Source organism: Hyperolius riggenbachi, chromosome 3 (assembly GCF_040937935.1).
Source record: "Hyperolius riggenbachi isolate aHypRig1 chromosome 3, aHypRig1.pri, whole genome shotgun sequence".
In the NCBI taxonomy this organism is placed as follows: Eukaryota; Metazoa; Chordata; class Amphibia; order Anura; family Hyperoliidae; genus Hyperolius; species Hyperolius riggenbachi.
The window spans coordinates 329,105,622-329,128,730 of NC_090648.1; the positions used below are offsets into that span (position 1 = coordinate 329,105,622).

A 23,109-nucleotide genomic window follows, 5' to 3' on the forward strand; every position below is an offset into this window, starting at 1 on the left:
ATATATATATATATATGTTCAAACTATTTATTATTTTTTATTTTGTTTGACTAAACTGACATTTTTTGTCTTTCAGGTTCATGGATGATCTCAGAGATATGCTTGGATTCACACCCTACAAGTACTATTACTATATGTGGAAATATGTCTCTCCTCTCTTGCTGACTATTTTAGTAATAGCGAGTGTTGTTCAAATGGGTTTCACCCCACCAGGTTATTATGCATGGATTGCTGAAAAGGTAACGGTTTTAGCAAAAACATTTTTTTTTTTAAGTTCGAAAATGTATATGAGCCGCTAAAGGACATCCGAGGTGAAAATAAACTGATGAGAAAAACAATTGTATCTATTCTCCTTCTCCTAAAAATGACTTTTTTTATATATCCCACATTTTTATTTTATATTTATATCAAGTTTTTACGTTTTCACGGCTTCATTGTCTCTGCCCAATGACACCTTCACTGACGTATGTCATAGCTCAAATCTATGATTTATTGACCGTTCTTTATCTCTTCCCTTCTCTCATGAGGCATTTACGGACAGGAAAGGGTTTTATGGCTGTAATTACTTATCATTGAGAGTTATTCTATAATGTGACCCGGACAGAAACTGTCACTTGCATATATGATGTTTAACTTTTTCAGGCAGAGAAAGAAAAAAAAGGAACACAGCATAGTTATTTTTGTGCCTGGCACTGTACATACACATGTCTATCTCATAATGTCACTTCGCCTCGGTTGTCCTTTAAAAACACACACACACGCACGCACGCACGCGCACACACACACACACACACACACACACACTTTTTCATTGAAGGGCACCAGTGGCTAAAAGATGGGTGAGGGTGGGGAAGGAGCACTCCTCTACACACTCTATACAGGATGCTTTACAAAGAAAACAAACAAACAAATATACTGTATGTTGGTGTTTAGGCAAAAAGGATACATCTGCACTACCACAGGACAAGCAAACCAGGGGGAAATCTACCAGAGCTGGGACAAGGTCCTTCAGCACCCAAGGCTGAAACACCAAAGTGCGCCCCTCCATCCCTCCCACCCCAGCTGTCACACACTGATTGCTACTAGACTAAGAGGGCCACAGGGCCCACAACCTCCCCAACACATTAATATCTAGTTATCTGGCTTGCAGTCACTGCTATGTATCCCCTTTTCTTATTTCTTTCTGCTTCAAACACAATTAGGAATGACAGCTGAATGAATTGTGCGCCCCCTCCTACACTGCGCCCTGAGGCTGGAGCCTCTCCAGCGTATGCCTCGGCCCGGCCCTGAAATCTACTATTAACTGTGAACAACCACTCAGATTTTTTACCACAACTTATCTGTTATAACGTTAGATTTGTTCAATACATTTTTTTTGGTTCCCTGCTGATTTTGTTTTTTTTTTCAGTGCAGTCTGAAAGCAATGTTTGGGTTCCAGCCCGTTATGAGAAAGGGCTGACAGATAATTATTTTATTATAATTATTATAATTTATTTATCTCGAGTTGAAGGTGTGGGTACCTGACGCGGGGAGGGGGTAGGAAAAGCTCTGGATTAGTCCTGGAACCTCACGAGTCAGCAAGTGATGCAAGGGGGAGGGGGGGGCATCCATAGAGTATTGGCGCAGTACAGAGGTCAGGTTGGAGAGTATCTCTGGATGAGATCTAAAATGTACAAAGGGAAGGTATAGTGGGTGGATTTTTATGCCAGTCACAGCAGTTTAAATTTAATTCTGAGGGGAACAGGAAGGCAGTGAAGGGAAAAGGGGTGGAAACACTGTGTGAAGAGACAAAGGGGCCAGCAGATGAGGCAATAAGCCTCCTCAGAGCTAGACTGTTGTAGGCTGATAATGTAGCCTAGATGCTCTTTATTTTTATGTGTATGTTCAAGCTATTTTTTAAAGCTCATTTATTTTTATCTTCCTGTTCTTTCATCTTTTTATTATTTAAGGCTGCAGAAGAACGTCTGAGCTATCCCACCTGGGGACTTGCTTTGTGTGTATCACTCATAGTAGCTGCTTTGCTGCCAGTGCCATTGGTCTTTATTGTCCGCTTCTTCAACCTCATCGATGACAGTGCTGGAAGTTTGGCTTCAGTCTCATACAAAAGAGGACGCATTATCAAGGAACTGTCCAATCCAGAAGAAGATGATGCAAGTCTAATCCATGAGAAGATACAAAGTGAGATGCCATCTCCTAACATTGGAAATAGCATCTACAGGAAGCAAAGTGGATCACCAAATTTGAAAGTGGACACTGCTCCCAATGGGCGTTATGGAATTGGGTATTTGATGGCAGACATGCCAGACATGCCTGAATCAGACTTATAAGCGGGATGATGACACTGCACCTCTTTCTCCTTGGCACTGCACACTAACTCTTCTCCAGTGAAGAGGATGGCTTTAAAGCTTGCAAAGCATTGACAGTTATATAACGTTCTCAGGACTGAGAACACATGGTATGAGAGGGAGTGGGACATTTTGGGTTGTTACCAGAAGGCATAAGACTTTGGTTGTCTGGATCTGGCTTTAGCCCTTAGCACTTTCTAGGACCTTAACTACTTTATGTGTCTTACCTCTCTGTGCCTAATTTTGTCCTGAGATCAAGTGACATTTGTCTGTACACACATGGGATATTTCTTAACACTATCAATACAATCAGCCAGTAAGGGCAATTGAAAGCTGGGTGGAGTAATGACATAAAATGTTTGCGTAAAGAAATACGTTGCTGACCCCTATGTTCCTTTTAAGCCATATAAATGGTTTGTATTTGAGCTACAGTATTATCATGTATTATGGAAGTTTTCAGTTTCTTATTGATTTTTTTTTTATTACTTTTCTAGTCAGTTGATACTCAGGTCTATCGAACAACTGACCTATTTTGATGTCTTCAAACATGAAAAGTCCATTTTATGTGATTCTATTTTAGTTCATTGTCTGGCCTATTCTTCAGTGTTATTCTCATTTTCATGCCAGGGTCAAAAAACAATAGAATGTTTTGCTATTTATTAGTTTTGAATGTGTTCATATGAGCAGAATAGGTTTTTGCTTCAGAAAATCTGGTGGCACTACATTGCCAAAAATGAATGCAGCTAATGATGGTGACCATGTGGGGTCTACAATGAATGTAATCTGTATAGATGAAAAAGAAAGATAATTGCAGGACTATGCTACTTGTGCCAAAATAACTTACTTTCTTAAAACCGAACATAAGCACTTATCTCAAATTCAGTATTTGCTATGCCATTGTACATTAAATGACAACTAGGAGGTAAATAGCACTCCAAAAACATGTAAGAATTGCCTCAGAACTAAATATAATTGAAATTACTGCAGTCTATTGGGGTGTTATATTAAAACATGTATCTGGCGTCCTATGCCATTGAAAGTATTATTGTAGATTGTAGCTTTTAAGCCTCTCTTACCTAAAATGTCAGGTAACATAGAACAACCATGTTGTACAGCAAACTTATGTAAATGACATACATGTCATTTCCTGTTCCATCATTGGTCTGTATGTAGATGTCTGTGACTGTTATCAGCATTTCTTTTTGCATAAAGTAACAATTTATTTCTAATATAATATACCATAAATCAATTTCACAAATTCGATTTCACTAACACTCTCATGCATATCCACTTCAAAAAAGGGCATTTTTGATGCATAGTGGAAGTAATTTGATACTTTTATGCAAAATTCAAAATTGTCAGATAACAATATCATGCAATAAAAGAATGTAAATTGTTAGGTTCTTAACTTTTCTACTGCGAAATATTTCATTTACTGAAATTCACTGCAGCTATATTCTTTTGCTAATCAAAATCCATCTATGTTGCACAGTAAACATGTACATTATAAATACTTACACAGCACTTACTTAACAAAGAGGCAACATAAGTAGATATACAAACTTGATATGTGATACATTAATATGTGATACATAATTACATATTAATTCTAAGTCTAGTATGGGAGATAGCAAAGCTGCATACAATTTAAAGGATGTGAACTTCATCCAGAACAAAAATTCTCATTAAAGTCATCATATTAAAGGGACTCCGAGCTCTGAAAAAAAAGGAAAGTTGTACTCACCAGGGGCTTTTTCCAGCCCAGTGCTGGTCGGGAGGTCCCACGCCGGCGTCCTGGCTCCTCTCCTTCTCCCCGCTTCGGAATGGCTGGCAGGCCGCAGCCCGGGCGACACTCTCCCGAGTGTCGGGCTGCTTCTTCCGCATATGACGCGGATTACGTCACACGCCGGCCGCCTCGCGTCATCACGGCGGCCGGCGTGAAAGTACTGCGCATGCGCGAACAAAGCGCGCATGCGCAGTACTTTCACGTCGGCCGCCGTGATGACGCGAGGCGGCCGGCGTGTGACGTAATCCGCGTCATATGCGGAAGAAGCAGCCCGACACTCGGGAGAGTGTCGCCCGGGCTGCGGCCTGCCAGCCATTCCGGAGCGGGGAGAAGGAGAGGAGCCCGGACGCCGGCATGGGACCTCCCGACCAGCACTGGGCTGGAAAAAGCCCCTGGTGAGTACAACTTTCCTTTTTTTTCAGAGCTCGGAGTCCCTTTAAGGCTATATGTAATTGTTGTGACTTTTAGTCTTGTTAGTTTCAAAGCTATGCATCTCTTAGAAAGGGCTGTGTATGGATCTGTAATCACTGCCTAGGATTTCATATTGTCACAGCAAATGCATTGATGGTGATTTAATAAAGGGGAAAGGTCTGTACTTGATTGGATAAATAAAATAAGGAGAGGAACAGCAAGTTCTGCTAGCATGCAAGTCTCCACTGATCTAGGGCATACAAGTTATCCTAGCAAAAGATAATCACTGGTTGCTTATTCGTTAGCTGGCAATAGATTAATTAGCATGTGTTTCTGCATGGCAGGTTCTCTACCCTAGTGACCTGGCTCTGTGCACCATGTTGATTATTTTATAAATGAATTACCTGATAATCCAGATGCCCTTGTTACCTAAAGGCTTGTTACCTGGCTGGCCTTGTTTCTCCACCTCTGATAAGGTGGGGCTTTAACCACACAATACGCAAGGGTAGGGCGAGCAGAGCTAAGGTCTCTGCATTGTTCTTATCTACTTGAAGTTACCAACATTTTACTTGCACCCCTATATGTGAGTGATATATTCATTTTTAGGACTTCTATACTAATGATGGGTAGTCAATGTCTAGCGGCATAAATGATAAGAGTTTAACTTTGCACAGTTTTGCTGTCCTTCACCTACATATTTTTAAAATGTGCTGAATAGTAAACTTTGCATTCATTGTATGTTAATATATTCCTTCTGTCATTTTGTCACTCAACAACCATTTTGCTTGGTTTAAAGGGAATCTAAAATTAGAGGGCTAAGGAGACTGCCATATTTATTTCCTTTTAAACAATGCAGATTGCCTGGCTGTCCTTTTGACCCTCTGCCTCTAATACTTTTAGCCCTAAACCTTTAACAAGCATGCAGATCAGATGTTTGTGAGGCTGAAGTCTGAATGGATTAGCCCCATGCTTGTTTCGGGTGTTCGATTCAGACACTGCAGCCAGAAGATGAGCAAGACTGCCAGGCAACTGGTATTGTGTTAAAGGAAATACATATGGCAGCCACCCTATTCTTCATGACGGGTTCCCTTTAAATCATATCATAATATGTGCGTCCCTTGTTCTATTACATCACATGGTTTATGTTTTATCATTACTATACATTTTCAAGTTTGGTTGTTTTTTTCATATTGTTAATAATTAGCACAGCTGCTTACTGATTGGGAGATGGTTAGTGAATCTAATTTGCGAGCATGACGTCTTCTACCTAAGTTAGCAGAGATGCTGGGAGAATGTTTCACTCTCACCACACTTCACCTTTCATGTATCAGCTCATTGTATGTAATGTCTAGTTTGTCACAAGAAAGCCAAAAGGCTTTCAAAGTAATAACGGGAGAAACACTGTGGAGGAACTTTTTTCCAGTATGTAAAAAAGTTAAAAAGTCGGACCAAGGTTGTAACATTTATTAACATTGAAAAAGGTAAATGTACAGCTCCTTTCCAGCTCTAATACAATCAGAGGGTGACGGAAGCAGAATCTTACCCACTTGCCCGTAAATCATTCCGCTTTTGTTTTTCTAAGAGCAAGTATGGCTCCATAATGACCACCACTGACTTGTATGACAAGAGTAAAGCTGTGTATCTACAAAAAGAAGTCAGAAGATGGATCTAGGAGGAACCGGCAACCCGCGATTCAACAAACGACTGTCCCCCTATCCATCTGCTGCCATGGGTATGCACGATGGCACGCAACGGGCACAATACAATCTCAGTACTTTGCCCAGGAGTCACCAGGATTGGAACAATTGACCACGACCGTCATGATAGTCCAGATTGCTGCACATTGCTAAACATCATTTAATTCAAGCTGAACGATGTTGCAAGATGAGAAAACGAGAGCGAACACAGAGAGCCCAATATAGTGCAGTATGTACTGGATTGATGTGGGTAATGAGAGGCAAGTATGTAAAGTTATACTCACAAACATGGGTTATAACTAAGGCAACCATTGTAGATGCAGGTGGGGAGATTAGACCTGTCCCCACTCAGGATTAAGAAGGCGCTCTCTGTAGATCTGGAAACAAGGGGTTAGCACCCTTCCACCATAGGTGGACTCGAAGAATGTGGAAATGAACAGAGGCGCCAAAAGAATAAAAGTAGCTAAAACTTTAAAAAAAAATGGGGAGGCAGTAGTGGATTTACCTCCTCCAAGCAGACACAAAAACAGGTCGACATTATATCAACAAGCAAATGTATTTATATATACACTCTAAGGGGTCCAAGCAATGCATTTCGCAGGTGTGGCCCCGCTTCATCAGGCAATAGAGGATGGAACATACAGCAACATGTGTCTATGACTCAGCCTAGAGCCTCTGCCTGATGAAGCGGGACCACATATGCGAAATGCGTTGCTTTGACCCTTTGGAGTGTGTATATAAATACATTTACTTGTTGATGTTACAAGATGTTGGATGATACCACGGAAAACAGTCATTTGTCGCAAAACGTCGCCGGAAAAATCATGCGGTAGGTACGGGCTTTTAGTAGAGCAATGCAGGACGTATTTCCTCTTTTGGTGCATATGAACCTAATCACATGTCAAGTATGTTAACTTTGACGTAACCCCATTCAGGTTTATGCCCTGTAAAACCATACATGCAGCAAACCATGCTGAAAGAATAGCACTTTTGTGTACTGTAGGAATGAATTCAAATCTATGGGATGGCATTGTGGGAGTAAATAGAACCTCATTATTATTATCAATATCCACCATTAGTAAGCTGTATTACTTCAGCCCTCTAGGCATAACATGGAGTTCCTAACTGAAATACAGATTTGTGAACTACTTCATTTGCCAAATAATCCATCCTTCTGTTCAGCCAGTCTTGTAATTCACATACCTCTGGCACACTGCATAGCCAGAAAACTGACACCACTATTACCCACCCATTATTGCTGTAGAGATTCCAGTACAGAGCAGGATTATCCACCAGGCAACCTAGGCAGGTGCTTGGGGGCTAGTGGGTGTCAAGGGGCCCAGTTGCCACCTTCTCTGACCTCTCTCTACTTTGGCTTACCAAAAGGATCACAAGGGGGCCTCAAATATAGTACCTTGCCTAGAGCCCCATTACATCTTAATCCATCTATGTTCTAGCATCATCGTCTTCCTTTTGGTGGTCAGTGAATCACTATTAATACAATGTTAATTCACTATCCAATAAGCAGAAAGTAAAGGAAGTTCTTTAGTGAAATTGGATATGGTGTTAGTTGCATGGCGGTGTAGTGTAGCAGGGGTGTGGAAGACACAAGAAGGTTAAACAGAAAAAAGTATATATTTTGGTAACTGAAAAAGTTAAGTTACATATGCTATACTTATATTTTATCTGCCTGCAATTCCCACTCTTCTTCGCTTTTGCAAAGCTGCCCCAAAATTATACGAATCTCCAAAAACTTGATCATTTTGATTGTGTGTATAGTGTACCTGCACTAGATTGTACTGTATTATATATAAAGCCAATAGGGCACATTTCTTTTTAAGCCCTGATAGTCACTGGGCATTTAGCTGAAAATAACTTGGCGTGCTTTTATTTTCTTATGTTTTAGCTGTATAAATAATTACCGGTAATAAAAAAAAGTATAGCACTTAATGCCTGTGGGATGCCATTGGTGTCCCTTATTTGCTGTGGATGTATGACAAAGCTGTATATTTTGAGTAACAAAATTGATGTTAACTACAGAATTATGTTTTCTACAATCAGGTTATGGTGTGTTAGGGCGGAGATGATAGGAAATAATGCATTGTGCAGTTATTTTCCCATGTTGTAACAAAATCAATTGATATTTATTATGCTTACATTATGTACAAGATGTAGTATATTTATACAATCCACTTGTACTGTAAATATGTATATTATACACTGTCCGAAGATGAACTGGCATGTTTGAGCTAGCTGTAGTAGCAAATTTTCTCTTTTATCCAAAGAGAGCATATTTTTGATTTCTTGTGCAAGCATATACTGTATTGTGTAACACATGTATTAAAAAATGTATTTTTTCTATGGTGTTCCTTCTGAACTAAGAATAAATACATGACTCTGGTATTCATCATTCACAGCCATACATACAATCATGCTCATGAAAAAGCATGTCCCTCTTGTTCCTGTTGTGTTTCAGCATTTCCTGATTTGTACTATAATGTATGAGTTATTAAAATATTAACTAGAATGTGGTGCAGATTTCTTATTTCTGTAGTGGAGCAATCACTCCCATCTCATCAGCAGTTGAGAGTGATACAAAGCAGCAATAGCAATGTAGTACAGGAAGAGCTGCAGCAGTCACTAGGGAAACATCAAAGCAGTTAAAGAGGAACTCCAGTGAAAATAATGTAATAAAAAAGTGCTTCATTTTTACAATAATTATGTATAAATTATTTAGTCAGTGTTTTTCCATTGTCAAATGTTTCCTCTCCCTGATTTACATTCTGACATTTATCACATGGTGACATTTTTACTGCTGGCAGGTGATGTCAGTGGAAGTAGCTGCTGCTTGCTTTTTTGGCAGTTGTAAACAGCCGTAAACAGCCTTTTCCCACAATGCAATGAGGTTCACAGACAGGGAACTGCCAGGACCATGATCCTCACAGTTTCCTGTGGGAGGGTTTTTACCACAATATCAGCCATATAGAGCCTCCTGATGATCCATTTGTGAAAAATAATAGATTTCTCATGTAAAAGGGGGTATCACCTACTGACTGGGATGAAGTTCAATTCTTGGTCATGGTTTCTCTTTAAAGTAGCAGGGAATAAAATGGAAAAATTATAATTGTTCATGAACCTTGGTTATGTGCGGAAGGTACCAGTTGACACACTTTCTTTAACCATACAAAAACAATTGTAACAATTTAAGCAAGAAGACTTAGTAACTTAGGAAAAAAGGGGGTATTTTGAACCAGAATAGTTAGTTTTGGTACCTTTCATATAGATGCCAGTACTTAGCAAGTTTATCAAAGGCAGTGTCATGCAGGCACCAATAAATTACATGTTGGATTGGGCAACCAAAGTAGAAGATTAGTGAAGAGGAGGACCGAGCATGTAGCAGAAAATCTACAACATTAAAGATGAGTAGAGTGACAATGTAACCAAAAGGAACACAATGAAAGGCTAGAATCGATGAGAGTTATTATTTAGGCTTGGCCATTGATTGTAATTGCTAGGATTAAGTCAGAAGGTAGGAAAAGGTTAATATTCATTAGGGTTTTTAGGATTAGAGTTGGAGAATATCTTTGGATTAACATTAAAAGGGAAGTTATGGCTAGCTATTAGGAAGGTCATTTTCACCAGGAATGGGTTAATATATTATTGGGCTCTGTGAAAGCGTCACAGCTTGCCACAGTGTCACTGTTTATGACATTCTGATAATAACAAAAACAGGGAGATAATCCATAACAGGCATATAATTCTTTAGTTTCAATATCAGGCTGTGCTGGCTGCAAATCGGGTGTATAGATAGATAGATAGATAGATAGATAGATAGATAGATAGATAGATAGATAGATAATGCGTAATATGTTGGCGCTTTATAAATACAATAAATAATAATAGATAGGAGCCCTTCCAACAAGTTGCATAACCGCTCAGCCTCAGAAGACTATGTGTTGTCTCAGCACATGGTTATACCCAGGCCATAAGTGTGCAAGTTATGAGACTTGAAGGTGTGAAGGAACATTACACTAGGCAGGATATGGACAGAACGGGTAGTCTGACAGTTCAAGGTTATACACAGGAGTTCAAATGACTATCAGGGATGAGCGAGAACGCTTCTGGCAGTCTCGCAAATATTTCCTCAAAATTTGGTAGTTTCCTTGAATTTTCATCAAAGCTGATTCATGAATTCTATTAAAGTTAATGGGCCAACTTGAAATGTTAATAGCAAAGCCCCTATACACGCTAGAACTAGAGATGGCCTGAACGGTTTGACCGCAAACTTATTCGCACAAACTTTGGGTGTTCGCGTTCGCGGTGAACCGCAAACTATATGCGAGTTCGACCTGCCTTCTACACTACATCATTATGGTCAACTTTGCCCCTCTACATCACAGTCAGCAGACACAGGGTAACCAATCAGGCTACACTTCCTCCTGGAGCCCCCCCCCCTTATAAAAGGCAGGCAGCATCATCCTTTTCATTCACTCGTGTGGCTGCAGTAATTAGAGAAGGGAGAGAACTTGCTGTATAGACATAGGGAAAGCTTAGTTAGGCTCTTGTGTTAGGCTTGTTAGCTTGCTCCTTGCTGATACTTATTGCTAAAAATCACTCCTCATCCTCAACAGCTCTTTTGAGAGCTAATGTTATTCTCGTGATCTATTTTTTTTGTGTGTGTGTCCCACAGACACTTGTGTTGCATATACAGCCCTGTCAGTCAGTCGCAGCTGCTGGACCTTGGCCCCTTGGTAATTCCTACTGTGCTACTGCCAGGCCCAGCACATTCAGTGACTACCTGTGTGTGTGACAGCTGCACATTTGTAATACCAATCACTGCATACCCACCTGTTCAGTGCGCCTACCTACGTGAGCGCACACAGTGTTATATACCACCAGTCACTGCACCTGTTCACGGTACCTGTGTGTGTGTGACAGCTGCACATTGTATTGATACCAGTCACTGCATACCTGTTCACTGCACCTGTGTGACTGCACATTGTATTAGTCAAGTCAGTGCATACCTTTCACTTCATCCCCCCCCAATATGGGCAAAACAGGCAGAGGCAGGTTCGAGATCGTGTTGTAATGATTTTGTGCGGCCCTGGACCAAAGTACAGTGTTCAGAAGGCGCGTGCCATCAACCCCCAAGATTGTCAGGACATAGTTGACTATTTAACACAGAATACCTCATCTTTCTCAGCTTCCACACGGAAGCGTGACTTATCTTCCTCCTCCTGCTCCAATTCTGGCACCCCACTTAACACTCAGTCGGCCGCCACCACCAAAGTGCCATCACCCCCAGGGCTCAGCGGTGTGGAAATTTTTGTGTGTGTCTGCCTCAGATGACATCAATGCCATCTGTACTCTCTGCCACCAAAAATTGAGCCGTGGGAAGACCAAGACCCGCATAGGGACAACTTCCTTATGAAGGCACATGATGACAAAGCACAAACTGCAATGAGATGACCACCAGAGGAAAAGCAGCACACAAAAGCAAAGCCACACACTGCAGTGGAAGATACCAGGCCGCAATTATTTCTCAAAAAAGGTGATACCCAAACTGTACCGTGATGTTGAAAGGCAAGTGGTGTCATCTCTTGCACATAGCGTTGGTCAAGGGTCCATCTGACCACGTGGTCTGTAAAGCACGGTCAGGCCTGCCCAAAAGACTAAGTCAGTCCTCACACACAGCATCTCCGCCTGCACGCTGTGTGACCGCCTGCCCCAAGACTAAGTCGCTCCCCACACAGCATTTCTGCCTGCAGGCCACTTGACTGCCTTCTCAGCCACCACCAACAGGGTCGAGGACTCCGCGCGGAGTTTCTGAATTTTTAAGGACTCCAGGCGGAGTTCCTGAATTCTTAAGGCAGCTGCTAGCAGCGGCCGCTATAATAATGTTTCTGGTGCGTGTACATGCCTGCCTAATTTTTCTGGCTGCACTGCTGCTGCAACAACAAAACAAAAGGCATGTACATGTGTCAATTCCCCTTCGTGAGCGTTACCTTGCCGCGGTGAAGGGGCTAACGTACCACAATGAAGCAATGACCGCCGGCTATATAAGTGTCCTTGGGGGGGGGGGGGGGGGTACGGGAACACACCCAAGATAACAAAGTCATTGCTTCATTGTGGACAGACCAAATTCGATCAACTGGACAGTCACTGTTGTTCTGTCATTGAGCTACCTCAGCCCGGCGACCATATGGGAAAACCGCTATCGCCTGCACTCTGGCCATAGTGCGCACCAGTCCAGTACGGCCGTCACTGCACAAACAGCTGTTTGCGGTGCGTTACACAGTGAGTTTGGTCTGTCAGTGTGAAGCAGTACACTAATTACACTACATGATTGATGTATACACATGCAAGATGTTTTAAAGCACTTTAGGCCTCCAATTTAGCATGCAATGTGATTTCTGCCCTAAAACCCTGCTCTGCATCAAATCCGGATTTTTCCCAGGGACATTTGGCGTGTATCCCACTCCGCCATGCAAAAACTCAGGTGTTGGAACCCTTGAAGGTTCGAGCCATCTCTAGTTAGAACAACCAAATTTGTAAGGCATGTGTGGACATAGTATAACACAACTACTTTGTTGGACTTGTACAGTACAATACAGCTACTTAAAGGAAATGCAACAAAATAAAAGTTTTATACGTACCTGGAGCTTCCTCCAGCCCCATGTGCACGGATCGCTCCCACGCCGCTGTCCTCAGCCTTCTGTATCACTGCTACTGGGTCCCATAACTTCCACCGGCTGCCAGAGAGATTCGTAGAGAGCGAACTTGTCTTGCATAAACTGGCCGTGACTGGCGGAAGTTACGGGACCTGGTAGTGGTGATACAGAACGCTAAGGACGGCGGCGTGGGAGCAATCCATGCACATGGGGCTGGAGGAAGCCCCAGGTATGTATAAAACTTTCATTTTGTAGCGTCTCTGGTACACTTTAAGGAAAAATGTGATCCTGCAGTACTAATACAACTGTCCCTTTTTTCAGAGGGACAGCCCCTCTTTGGGAATTAAATCCCGCTGTCCCTCTTATTTACCTAATTTGTCCCTCTTTCATGACTGATGTAAAATATGTTTTAAATTGACTCTAAACATTATTATAATAACATCTTATATTTCTTACTTTTAAATATTATTATGAAATAAAACTAATGATGATGGGTAGGACCAGTGTGGTCTGAATGAAAAAAACTACATGTCCTGCTTATATTATTATTAGTTTTTTGTATTTATAGAGCACCAACATCTTCTGCAGCACTGTACAGACTATATTGTCTTGTCACTTAACTGTCCCTCAGAGGAGCTTACAATCTAATCCCTACTATAGTCATATGTCTATGTATGTATTGTGTAGTGCATGTATCATAGTCTAGGGCCAATTTAGGGGAAAGCCAATTAACTTATATACCGTATATGTTTTTGGGATGTAGGAGGAAATTGGAGTGCCTGGATGAAACCCACGCAGACATGGGGAGAACATACAAACTCTGTGCAGATAGAGCCCTGGCTGGGATTTGTTGACCGGGAACCCAGTGCTGCAAGGCTAGAGTTCTTATCACTACACTACTGTGTTGCTCATAAATTCTTTGTGATATGTGTGACCAGGGGTTTGGCTGGGTGTGGCTAGAGGTGTCTTTCTTTACTCAGAGTTGGGAGGTATGCGAGTTGTACACAAACTTCTACATTAAGGTGGCCACTAATGATCTAATCTTTGTCATCCAATTTTACCAATTCTATGTAGTAGAAGGGTAAACTGAGTGGATATGTTGAATGGATAATTTAGGCAGTTGCCTTATATGACATAGGAATGGTAAGATTAGATGAAAACGATTGGATCAGGCTTGGATTTACCTCACAGGAGCCTATAAGTAACAGATGTCCTGGCACTTTAGACTTTGCCCTTTGTGCACCTTCAAACACCTGCCGAACCACACTCTCCCTTTCTTCCCTTGCCCCTTAGTATAAGGTAGCCAGAAGTAGCCACAATAAAAAGTAGCTAGATGTTCCCCCAAGCATTAGGTAGCTAGAGAGCTGCGCCTTTTCGTCAGGTCATATATACCCAGTAAAACAAAGGTTGCCTTTAAAGCGGACCTGAACTCAAAACTTCCTCTATGCTCTAAAAGATACACAGAAGCATAATAACCTTTAAAGAAAAACATTACATTGTTACAGCTGTATACAAATCCTGCAATAAATCACCTGTGTTTCTACTTCCTGCTTCCATGGAAGCAGACATATAGTTAACATCTTGTGCTTTCATATGAGTTTATCTGCCTTATCTGCTTTGGCAGTCAGGTGATTCAGGGGGGAGATCAAATAACAACTTGTGATAAGACCCCAAATTAGGGGGAATTAAACAGGCTAAACTCTCTAAATATATACAGGGCACATTTTGCTATGCTCTCCTTCTGTCCTGTCAGTTCAGGTCCACTTTAAGGGAATGAAAATAATTCTTGAATACCTCACAGTATGTATCAGGTGTTTCAGGACACTATCGCTGCTGATCAGCTGTATTGGCTGTGAGTTCTGGTTCAGGCAGCCAATCCCCTCACCACTAATGTGGTAGTTTTAAAAGTCATACCCGATGTTTAAGGAAATTGTACTTTTCCTCTAACATCTGCTCTGCATGTCTCTATTCAGTTTCATAAGGCTTCATTAATCTTGCTGCTCTTAATAAAGTTATTTCAAGATATCTTGACAAAAAAAGGCATCTGTTTATTTACAATAACAAGTAGCAAAATACTTTTTAGGGGTGGCTGCCAAAACCTTACACTGTGTTGTGTTTTTGTTATGTTGAGACCACGTTTAATAATGAGACCATTTCAAAAGATAAACATTTGTAAGAATAAAGAAGTAGGACAGTGAATATAATGTAAGATTTATGCTATTTCTAAAGCTTTTTCAACTTGCTAAATGCAGAGACATTCCACTAGATGGTGCTCCTGTGTAATGCATCCTATTCATGTTCTTCTGCAAGCACTCCATCTGGTGAGGTTATAGTGCTTGAACGCTGTGCAATGCACATATTCTTCTATTAGACATAATGCACCATGAAAATTATACATGCAACATTCATATCTTTTACAAATACTGTAAGGATAATGAAGCTCCCAAAATGTATAAGTTATTAATTAAGCAACTCTCGAGTAAAATGGAAGCATAAGGTAGCGCTACCTAACCTGCGGAGCAGCCCATGTCTCATGTGGCCATCCAAATGATATTCTGCTCATTACTTTTCTATTACCTTTGATGCTGTAGACTAGACAGTGATATGCACGGTTGGGCAGGTTTCAACAGCCAGCTGCTGCATACTGATAGTGCTGATTCTGGATGCGGTGGAAATAACTTTCAGAGAAAATCAGTGTGTAATAGTATCTGCTTCGTACTGCAAGCATTAAATGATCACAAGCACAGGTGCACCATCTACTTGACATAGTTACCCTGACTACACTCATTTACGGGAAGTACTGAAACTGACAGCTGTTGATTCAGGCAAGGCACCACCATAGACTACAATGTGGAAATTAGTAGATACAACACTCTAGCTTGTGCAAAGTGTTTAATATAAGTGATGGCCCTCAGATGTGCTATTATAGCCAAGCACAAGATATCCACTACAGCTCAAGAATTGTCACAGATGTCCAGTTATTATATGAATGGAATGTGAATGCCAGTTCAGGGAGTGATTAGGCACTAGGTTAAAGTGCTAGGATTACCGTAGTTTTATGGAATAGGGTATGGGGAGGATACATTTAACAAATAGGGCTAGGAGGTGAGGGTTAGACAGCAAGAAGGACTGTAGGCTTAGAGAAGGGAAGTTTCAAGTTAGGTACAGTAAAATCCCAGTTATCCAGGGCAAAGTTAACCAAAATGCTTAAGCAACAAGAAACACAATCCAGGCCTTGCAGGATGCATAAAGCTACTATTACACTTTTTTCTTGCAGTAATAAACCTCTGTTACATTAATTTAAGGCTGTAATTTGGTTTAATTTGTTTAATGACTGTATTTCAACAGTAATACAAAATGTATGGTAAGTATACAGGTATAGTACTGTTTTAGCTAGGTCTATCTTTAAAATTGACTCTCAAGCAATCAGGAAATACACTTATCTGACAACAGCCAATCCCCATTGGTGCCAGATAATGAGGGGTTTACTGCATTAGGAAGAATATTATATTAAAGCAGAATTTTTTCCCCAAATGTAGATAAATCATTGTTAGAGATGGCTCGAACCTCCGATTTTAGGTTCGCGAACCTAGAACGCGAACTTCCGCAAAAGTTGGGGTTCGCACGAACTTTGGGGAGGCAAACTTTGAAAATTACAAACATTTATGCTGGCAACGAAAGTGATGGAAAATATGTTTCAAGGGGTCTAACACCTGGAGGGGTGCATGGCGGCGGAGTGGGATATACGCCAAAAGTCCCGGAAAAAATCCGGATTTAACGCACAGCAGCGTTTTAAGGGCAGAAATCACTTTAAAACATCTTGCATGTGTATACATCAATTAGGTAGTGTAATTAGTGTACTGCTTCACACTGACAGACCAAACTCACTGTGTAACGCACCGCAAACAGCTGTTTGTGTAGTGACGGCCGTGCTGGACTGATGCGCACCATGGCGAGAGTGCAGGCGATATCGGTTTTCAAGCCCATATGGTCGCCGGGTTGAGGTAGCTCAATGACAGAACAACAGTGACTGTCCAACTGATCGAATTTGGTCTGTCCACAATGAAGAAACGACCTTATTATCTTGGGTGTGCCCCCCCCCCCCCCCTGACACACTCATATAGCCGGCGGTCATTGCTTCATTGTGATATGCAAGCCCCTTCACCGTGGCAAGGTAATGATCACGAAGGGGAATTGACACATGTACATGCCTTTTGTTTTGTTGTTGCAGCTGCAGTGCAGCCAGAAAAATTAGGCAGGCATGTACACACACCAGAAAAAATTGTTATTGGTTTTGTTAGCGGCTGCTGCTAGCAGCGGCCTTAAAAATTCAGGAATCCGCCTGGAGTCCTGGACCCTGTTGGTGGTGGTGGAGAAGGCAGTGAAGCGGCCTGCAGGCAGAGATGCTGTGTGGGGACTGGGGCCCGACTTAGTCTTGGAGCAGGCAGTCACACGGCGTGCAGGCAGAGATGCTGTGTGCGGGGACTGACTTAGTCTTCGGGCAGGCAGTAGCCCTCCGGGATCCATGCCTTATTCATTTTGATAAAGGTGAGGTACTTGACGCTTATTTGACCTAGGCGACTTCTCTTCTCAGTGACAATGCCTCCAGCTGTGCTGAAGGTCTTTTCTGACAGGTTTGCTTGAGGCAGGGCAAGACAGAAGGTAGATGGCAAATTGTGACAGCTCTGGCCACAGGTCAAGCCTGCGCACGCAGCAGTTCAGGGATTCATCGCTGCTCATAGTGTCTACATCCACACTTAAGGCCAGGTAGTCGGCTACCTGCCGGTTGAGGCGTTGGTGGAGGGTGGATCCGGAAGGGCTAAGGTGAGGCATTGGACTAAAGAATGTCCTCATGTTCGACATCACCATGAGATCAATGAAGCGTCCTGTCCTTGCCTGCGTGGACATGGTAGAAGGATTACTAGCAGCAGTACCTTTATTCCGTTGTGCTGTGACATCACCCTTAAACGCACTGTAAAGCATAGTTGCCAGCTTGTTCTGCAAGTGCTGCATTCTTTCTGCCTTCAGGTGAGTTGGTAACATCTCCGCCACTTTGTGCTTATACTGAGGGTCTAGTAGCGTTGCCACCCAGTACAGGTCATTCCCCTTGAGTTTTTTTTATACAGGGGTCTCTCAACAGGTTGGACAGCATGAAAGCCTCCATCTGCACAAATTTGGATGCAGACGTACTATCCATCTCCTCTTGCTCTTCCTCAGTGATGTCAGGTAAGTTCTCCTCCTCCCCCCAGTCACGAAGAAAACCATGGGAAAGTTGAGCAGCACAAGCCCCCTGCAACACCTGCTGCGGTTGTTTTTCCGCCTCCTCCTCAAAAAAAACGAAACATTTTCCTCATCATCTGACTCCTCTTCCCCACACGACTCTTCCTCCTCCTCCCCTCTCTGTGCTGCCGCAGGTGTTGAGGAAACATCTGGTTCTGCTGAGAATTGATCCCACAACTCTTCCTCCTGTTCCTGTTCACGCTCCTCCACGGCGTGCTCCAGGAAGAAAGCATACGGGAGGAAGTCGCTGATGGCGCCTTCACTGCAACTCACCATGTTTGTCACCTCCTCAAATGGCCGCATGAGCCTGCAGGCATTTTGCATGAGTGTCCAGTACTTCAGCCAGAACATCCCCATCTCCCCAGAGCTTGTCCTTTTACTGTAGTTGTAGAGATACTGGTTGACGGCTTTCTCCTGTTGTAGCAGGCGGTTAAACATCAGGAGCGTTGAATTCCAGCGAGTCGGGCTATGGCAAATCAAGCGCCTCACCGGCAAGTTGTTTCTCCGCTGAATGTCGGCCAAGCGTGCGGTGACCTTGTAAGACCGCCTGAAATGCCCACACACCCTTCCTGGACTGCTTCAGGACGTCCTGTAAGCCTGGGTACTTACACACAAATCTCTGAATTATTAGATTCAGCACATGTGCCATGCAGGGTACATGTGTCAACTTTCCCAAATTCAAAACCGAAATGAGATTGCCACACACCACGTTGCCGATCTCCAGTTGGTGCAGGGTCAGCCACTGATCCACCTATTTGTGAAGAGCAGCCAGGAGAGCTGCTCCAGTGTGACTCTCCTCTTTGAGACAAGACATGTCGAAGATGGCGTGACACCATCGTACCTGGCATGCAGCATAGGCCCTGGGGAGCTGGGGCTGAGTTGCTGGAGAGGAGATCGCAGCACCAGTAGAGTAGCACTGCCACTCAGCCAAGGAGGACGACAGCAAAGAGGATGTAGCAGGAAGAGTAGGAGGAAAAGGAGAGGAGGTGGCAGCAGGCCTGCCTGCAAGCCATGGAGGTGTCACAACTAGGTCCGCTGCACAGCCACGTACTCCCTGCTTGCCAGCGGTCACCAGGTTGACCCAATGGGCTGTGTAAGTAATGTACCTGCCCTGACCGTGCTTGGCAGACCAGGCATCCATGGTCAGATGGACCCTTGACCCAACGCTGTGTTCCAGAGCTGACACCACTTGCCTTTCAACTTCATGGTACAGTTTGGTTATCGCCTTTTTGGAGAAATAACTGCGGCCTGGTATCTTCCACTGCAGTGTCCCAAAGGCCACAAATTTTCGTAAGGCCTCAGAGTCCACCAGCTGGTATGGTAACAGCTGGCGAGCTAACAGTTCCGCCAAGACAGCTGTCAGATGCCGGACAAGGGGGTGACTGACAGACATTGGCTTCTTCTGCACAAATATTTCCCTCACGGACACCTTCCTGCTGCTGTGGGCAGAGGAGCAGGAACCGCTCAAGGTGAGAGGCGGAGTGGAGGAGGGTGGCTGTGAAGGTGCAAGAGGGAAGCAACTGAAGATGATGCACCTGAAGGAGGAAGAGGAGAAGGAGGGTGGCTTTGCTTTTGTGTGCTGCTTTTCCTCGGGTGGTCTTCCCATTGCAGTTTGTGCTTTTTCTCCATGTGCCTTCGTAAGGCAGTTGTCCCTACGCAGGTATTGGCCTTTTTACGGCTCAATTTTTGATGGCAGAGAGAACAGATGGCATTGTTCTCATCTAACGCAGACACACACAACTGTCCACACTGCTGAGCCCTGATGGCACTATGGTGGTGTCAGAAGCTGACGTTGAAGGGCATGTTGGCTGGCTGGCCGGCCATAGGCACTGCCACCAGATGTTTCTGACGACGAGCTCTCCCTGCTTCTTTCAGCAACTCGTCTCCTCCTACTCCTCTCTGACTCCCCCTCTGAACTGTCCCCTTGGTCATCTTGTCTATTAGGATCCCACATGGCATCCATGGCAGTATCATCATCATCATAATCATTTTCCCCAGCTTCGCTTGTATCAGACACCTCCAAAACTGCACCAACAGCAGGTACTTCATCATCCTCTTCCTCACACCTTACGTCCATAGTGTCGCCTAACTCAGACATATGAGGTGGTGTAACTTGCTTAGCGCCTTCATCTTGTTGTAACAGTAATGGCTGTGAATCAGTGAATTCCCCACCAAATAACTCCTGTGAAGTGTCAAATGTAGCAGATGACGTGCTTGGAGTAGCGCTGGTGGCTGCGGAAGATGAGGTGTTGTGTGTTAAATAGTCAACCACGTCCTGACAATCTTTGGAGTTGATGGCATGTGCCTTCTTCTGAGCAATGAGCACTGTACTTTGGTCCAGGGCCACACGAAATCACATCAGCATGACCTCGAACAGACCTGCTGGGTGGTCTGCCTCTGGATCTGCCTCTACCTGTTTTGTCCATATGGGGGGGGGATGAAGTGAAAGGTATGCACTGACTTGACTAATACAATGTGCAGTCACACAGGTGCAGTGAAAGGTATGCAATGACTGGTATTACAATACAATGTGCAGCTGTCACACAGGTGCGGTGAACAGGTATGCAGTGACTGATATTACAAATGTGCAGCTGTCACACACACACAGGTACCCTGAACAGGTATACAGTGACTAGTATTATAAATGTGCAGCTGTCACACACACAGGTACCGTGAACAGGTGCAGTGACTGGTATATAACACTGTGTGCTTCTGTCACGCAGGTGCAGTAAACATGAACAGGTATGCAGTGATTGGTATTACAAATGTGCAGCTGCCTGTCACACACGTGCAGTGAAAAGGTAGGCACTGAATGTGCTGGGCCTGGCAGTGGCACAGTAGGAATTAGCAAGAGGTCAAGGGCCAGCTGCGACTGACTGACAGGGCTGTATATGCAAGTGTCAGTGGGACACACACATAAAGCTCTCAAAAGAGCTGTTGAGGGGTGCTTTTTAGCAATAAGTATCAGCAAGGAGCAAGCTAACAAGAGCCTAACTAAGCTTTCCCTATGTCTACAGCAGGTTCCTCTCCCTTCTCTAATTACTGCAGCCACACGAGTGAGGGAAATGGACAACGCTGCCTGTCTTCTTTTATAAGGGGGGGGGGGGGGGGGGCTCCAGGACTGAGTGTAGCCTGATTGGCTACCATGTGTCTGCTGAATGTGATGTAGACTTGTAGAGGGCCAAAGTTGAGCCTAATGATGAAGTATAGGGGGCGGGTCGACTCGCATATAGTTTGCGGTTCACCACGAACGAGAACCAGCGATGTACGTGCGTTCCCGTGCGAATGCGAACCGTTTGGGCCATCTCTAATCATTGTTCACCCCCCCCCCCCCCTTCCCCAATAAATAATTATTACAGTCAGGAAATTATATATGTTTGAACCTGCAGACCCTTATTTCTAAAGCTGAGAAAGAGGAAGTAGTTGTTTCAGCGATTGCAATTTTTTTCTGGCATTTTGTGATTTTGGAGTGATTTTAGAGCTATTTTGGAGCAATTGCATTTTTCTTTTTTTTTTTTCTTTTTCTTTAAAGATTCTTTATTTATAATTTTTCATCTCACAATATTAATTTTGCAATTGCATTTTTCATGCAGAAGTGAGCTTAAAGAGGAACTCCAGTGAAAATAATTTAATATAAAAAGTTGCTTAATTTTTACAATAATTATGTATACATGATTTAGTCAGAGTTTGCTCATTGTAAAATCTTTCCTCTCCTAGATTCACATTCTGACATGTATTACATGGTGACATTGTTACTGTGGGCAGATTATGTAGCTGTTCTGGCTTTAACAGACAGCTATAAACAGCCATTTCCTGTGTGTGTCATTGTTACATTGTGGCAGTTTGCCCAGAGTACCGTACGGTACCAGAGCCTCTTGTGGGAGGGGTTTCAGCACAAAATCAGTCATACAGCGCCCCCTGATGGTCTGTTTGTGAAAATCATTATATTTTTCATGTAAAAGTGGGTATCAGCTACTGATTGGGATAAAGTTCAATTCTTGGTCGGAGTTTCTCTTTAAGATGGATGCTCACCCAGGACAAATATAAAGAAAAGCATTTGGTACACCATGGCTTTAGACAGAAGAACTGGTACTTTTTTTTTTAGAACTGGTGGTTTTTTTTTCATCATGTATAAGGTTTAATGCTGCTTTGAGGAAGGAGAATTATGTTTAGGCATTTAGAAGGTGTTTACCTTGAAGAAAGATTAGGGGTGAGTATTAGGCAGAAGGGCAACTTCTAGTGACAGTCCATCCAAGGGATAGATGCACCACAAAACTTGAAGAAAGGATCAACATGAAAAGGGCCCCTCTAGCCATTTTTCACTCCAGGGGTGCAAACCTGTGGATGCAGGGCTGGGCCGAGGCATAGGCTGGAGAGGCTCCAGCCTCAGGGCGCAGTGTAGGAGGGGGCGCAGAATTCATTCAGCTGTCATTCCTAATTGTGTTTGAAGCAGAAAGAAATAAGAAAAGAGGATACATGGCAGTGACTGCAAGCCAGATAACTAGATATTAAGGTGTTGGGGAGGTTGTGGGCCCTGTGGCACCTCTTAGTCTAATAGCAATCAGTGTGTGATGGCTGGGGTGGGAGGGATGGAGGGGCGCACTTTGGAGTCTCAGCCTTGGGTGCTGGAGGACCCTGTCCCGGCTCTGTGTGGATGCCATTTTCCTGTAGCCTTGTCTGCCTGCCAGAACCCACAGACTGGAGTGGTGAGCTGTGGATTGCGGCCGGTGAACTGGCACGGTGTCTATTAGATGCCGCAAGCCAGTTCACCACCTGGGGGGGACATCATCTGGCGGGTGGGTGGCTGTGGTTTGGCCCCTTGCCCCCCGCACAGCATTCCAGTTGACCGCCTGTTCCGCCTGGTGCACCAGGTGCCTCTGAACATGAAGCTCCTTGTAGAGTATAGGTGAACACATACA

The 23,109-nt window shown here is 43.4% G+C and overlaps 1 protein-coding gene across 2 annotated transcripts in view; it reads left to right on the forward strand.

Annotated features, from left to right (window-relative positions):
* Positions 1-4,061, forward strand: part of SLC6A15 (solute carrier family 6 member 15) — an 86,187-nt gene extending 82,126 nt beyond the window's left edge. For both annotated transcript variants that reach the window (XM_068276849.1, XM_068276850.1), the window contains exons 11-12: positions 77-239; positions 1,950-4,061. In XM_068276849.1, coding sequence (XP_068132950.1) covers positions 77-239; positions 1,950-2,327 — 541 coding nt within the window. In that variant the 3' untranslated portion in view covers positions 2,328-4,061. The remainder of the gene's footprint in view (positions 1-76; positions 240-1,949) is intronic.
* Positions 4,062-23,109: the final 19,048 nt, after the last annotated feature.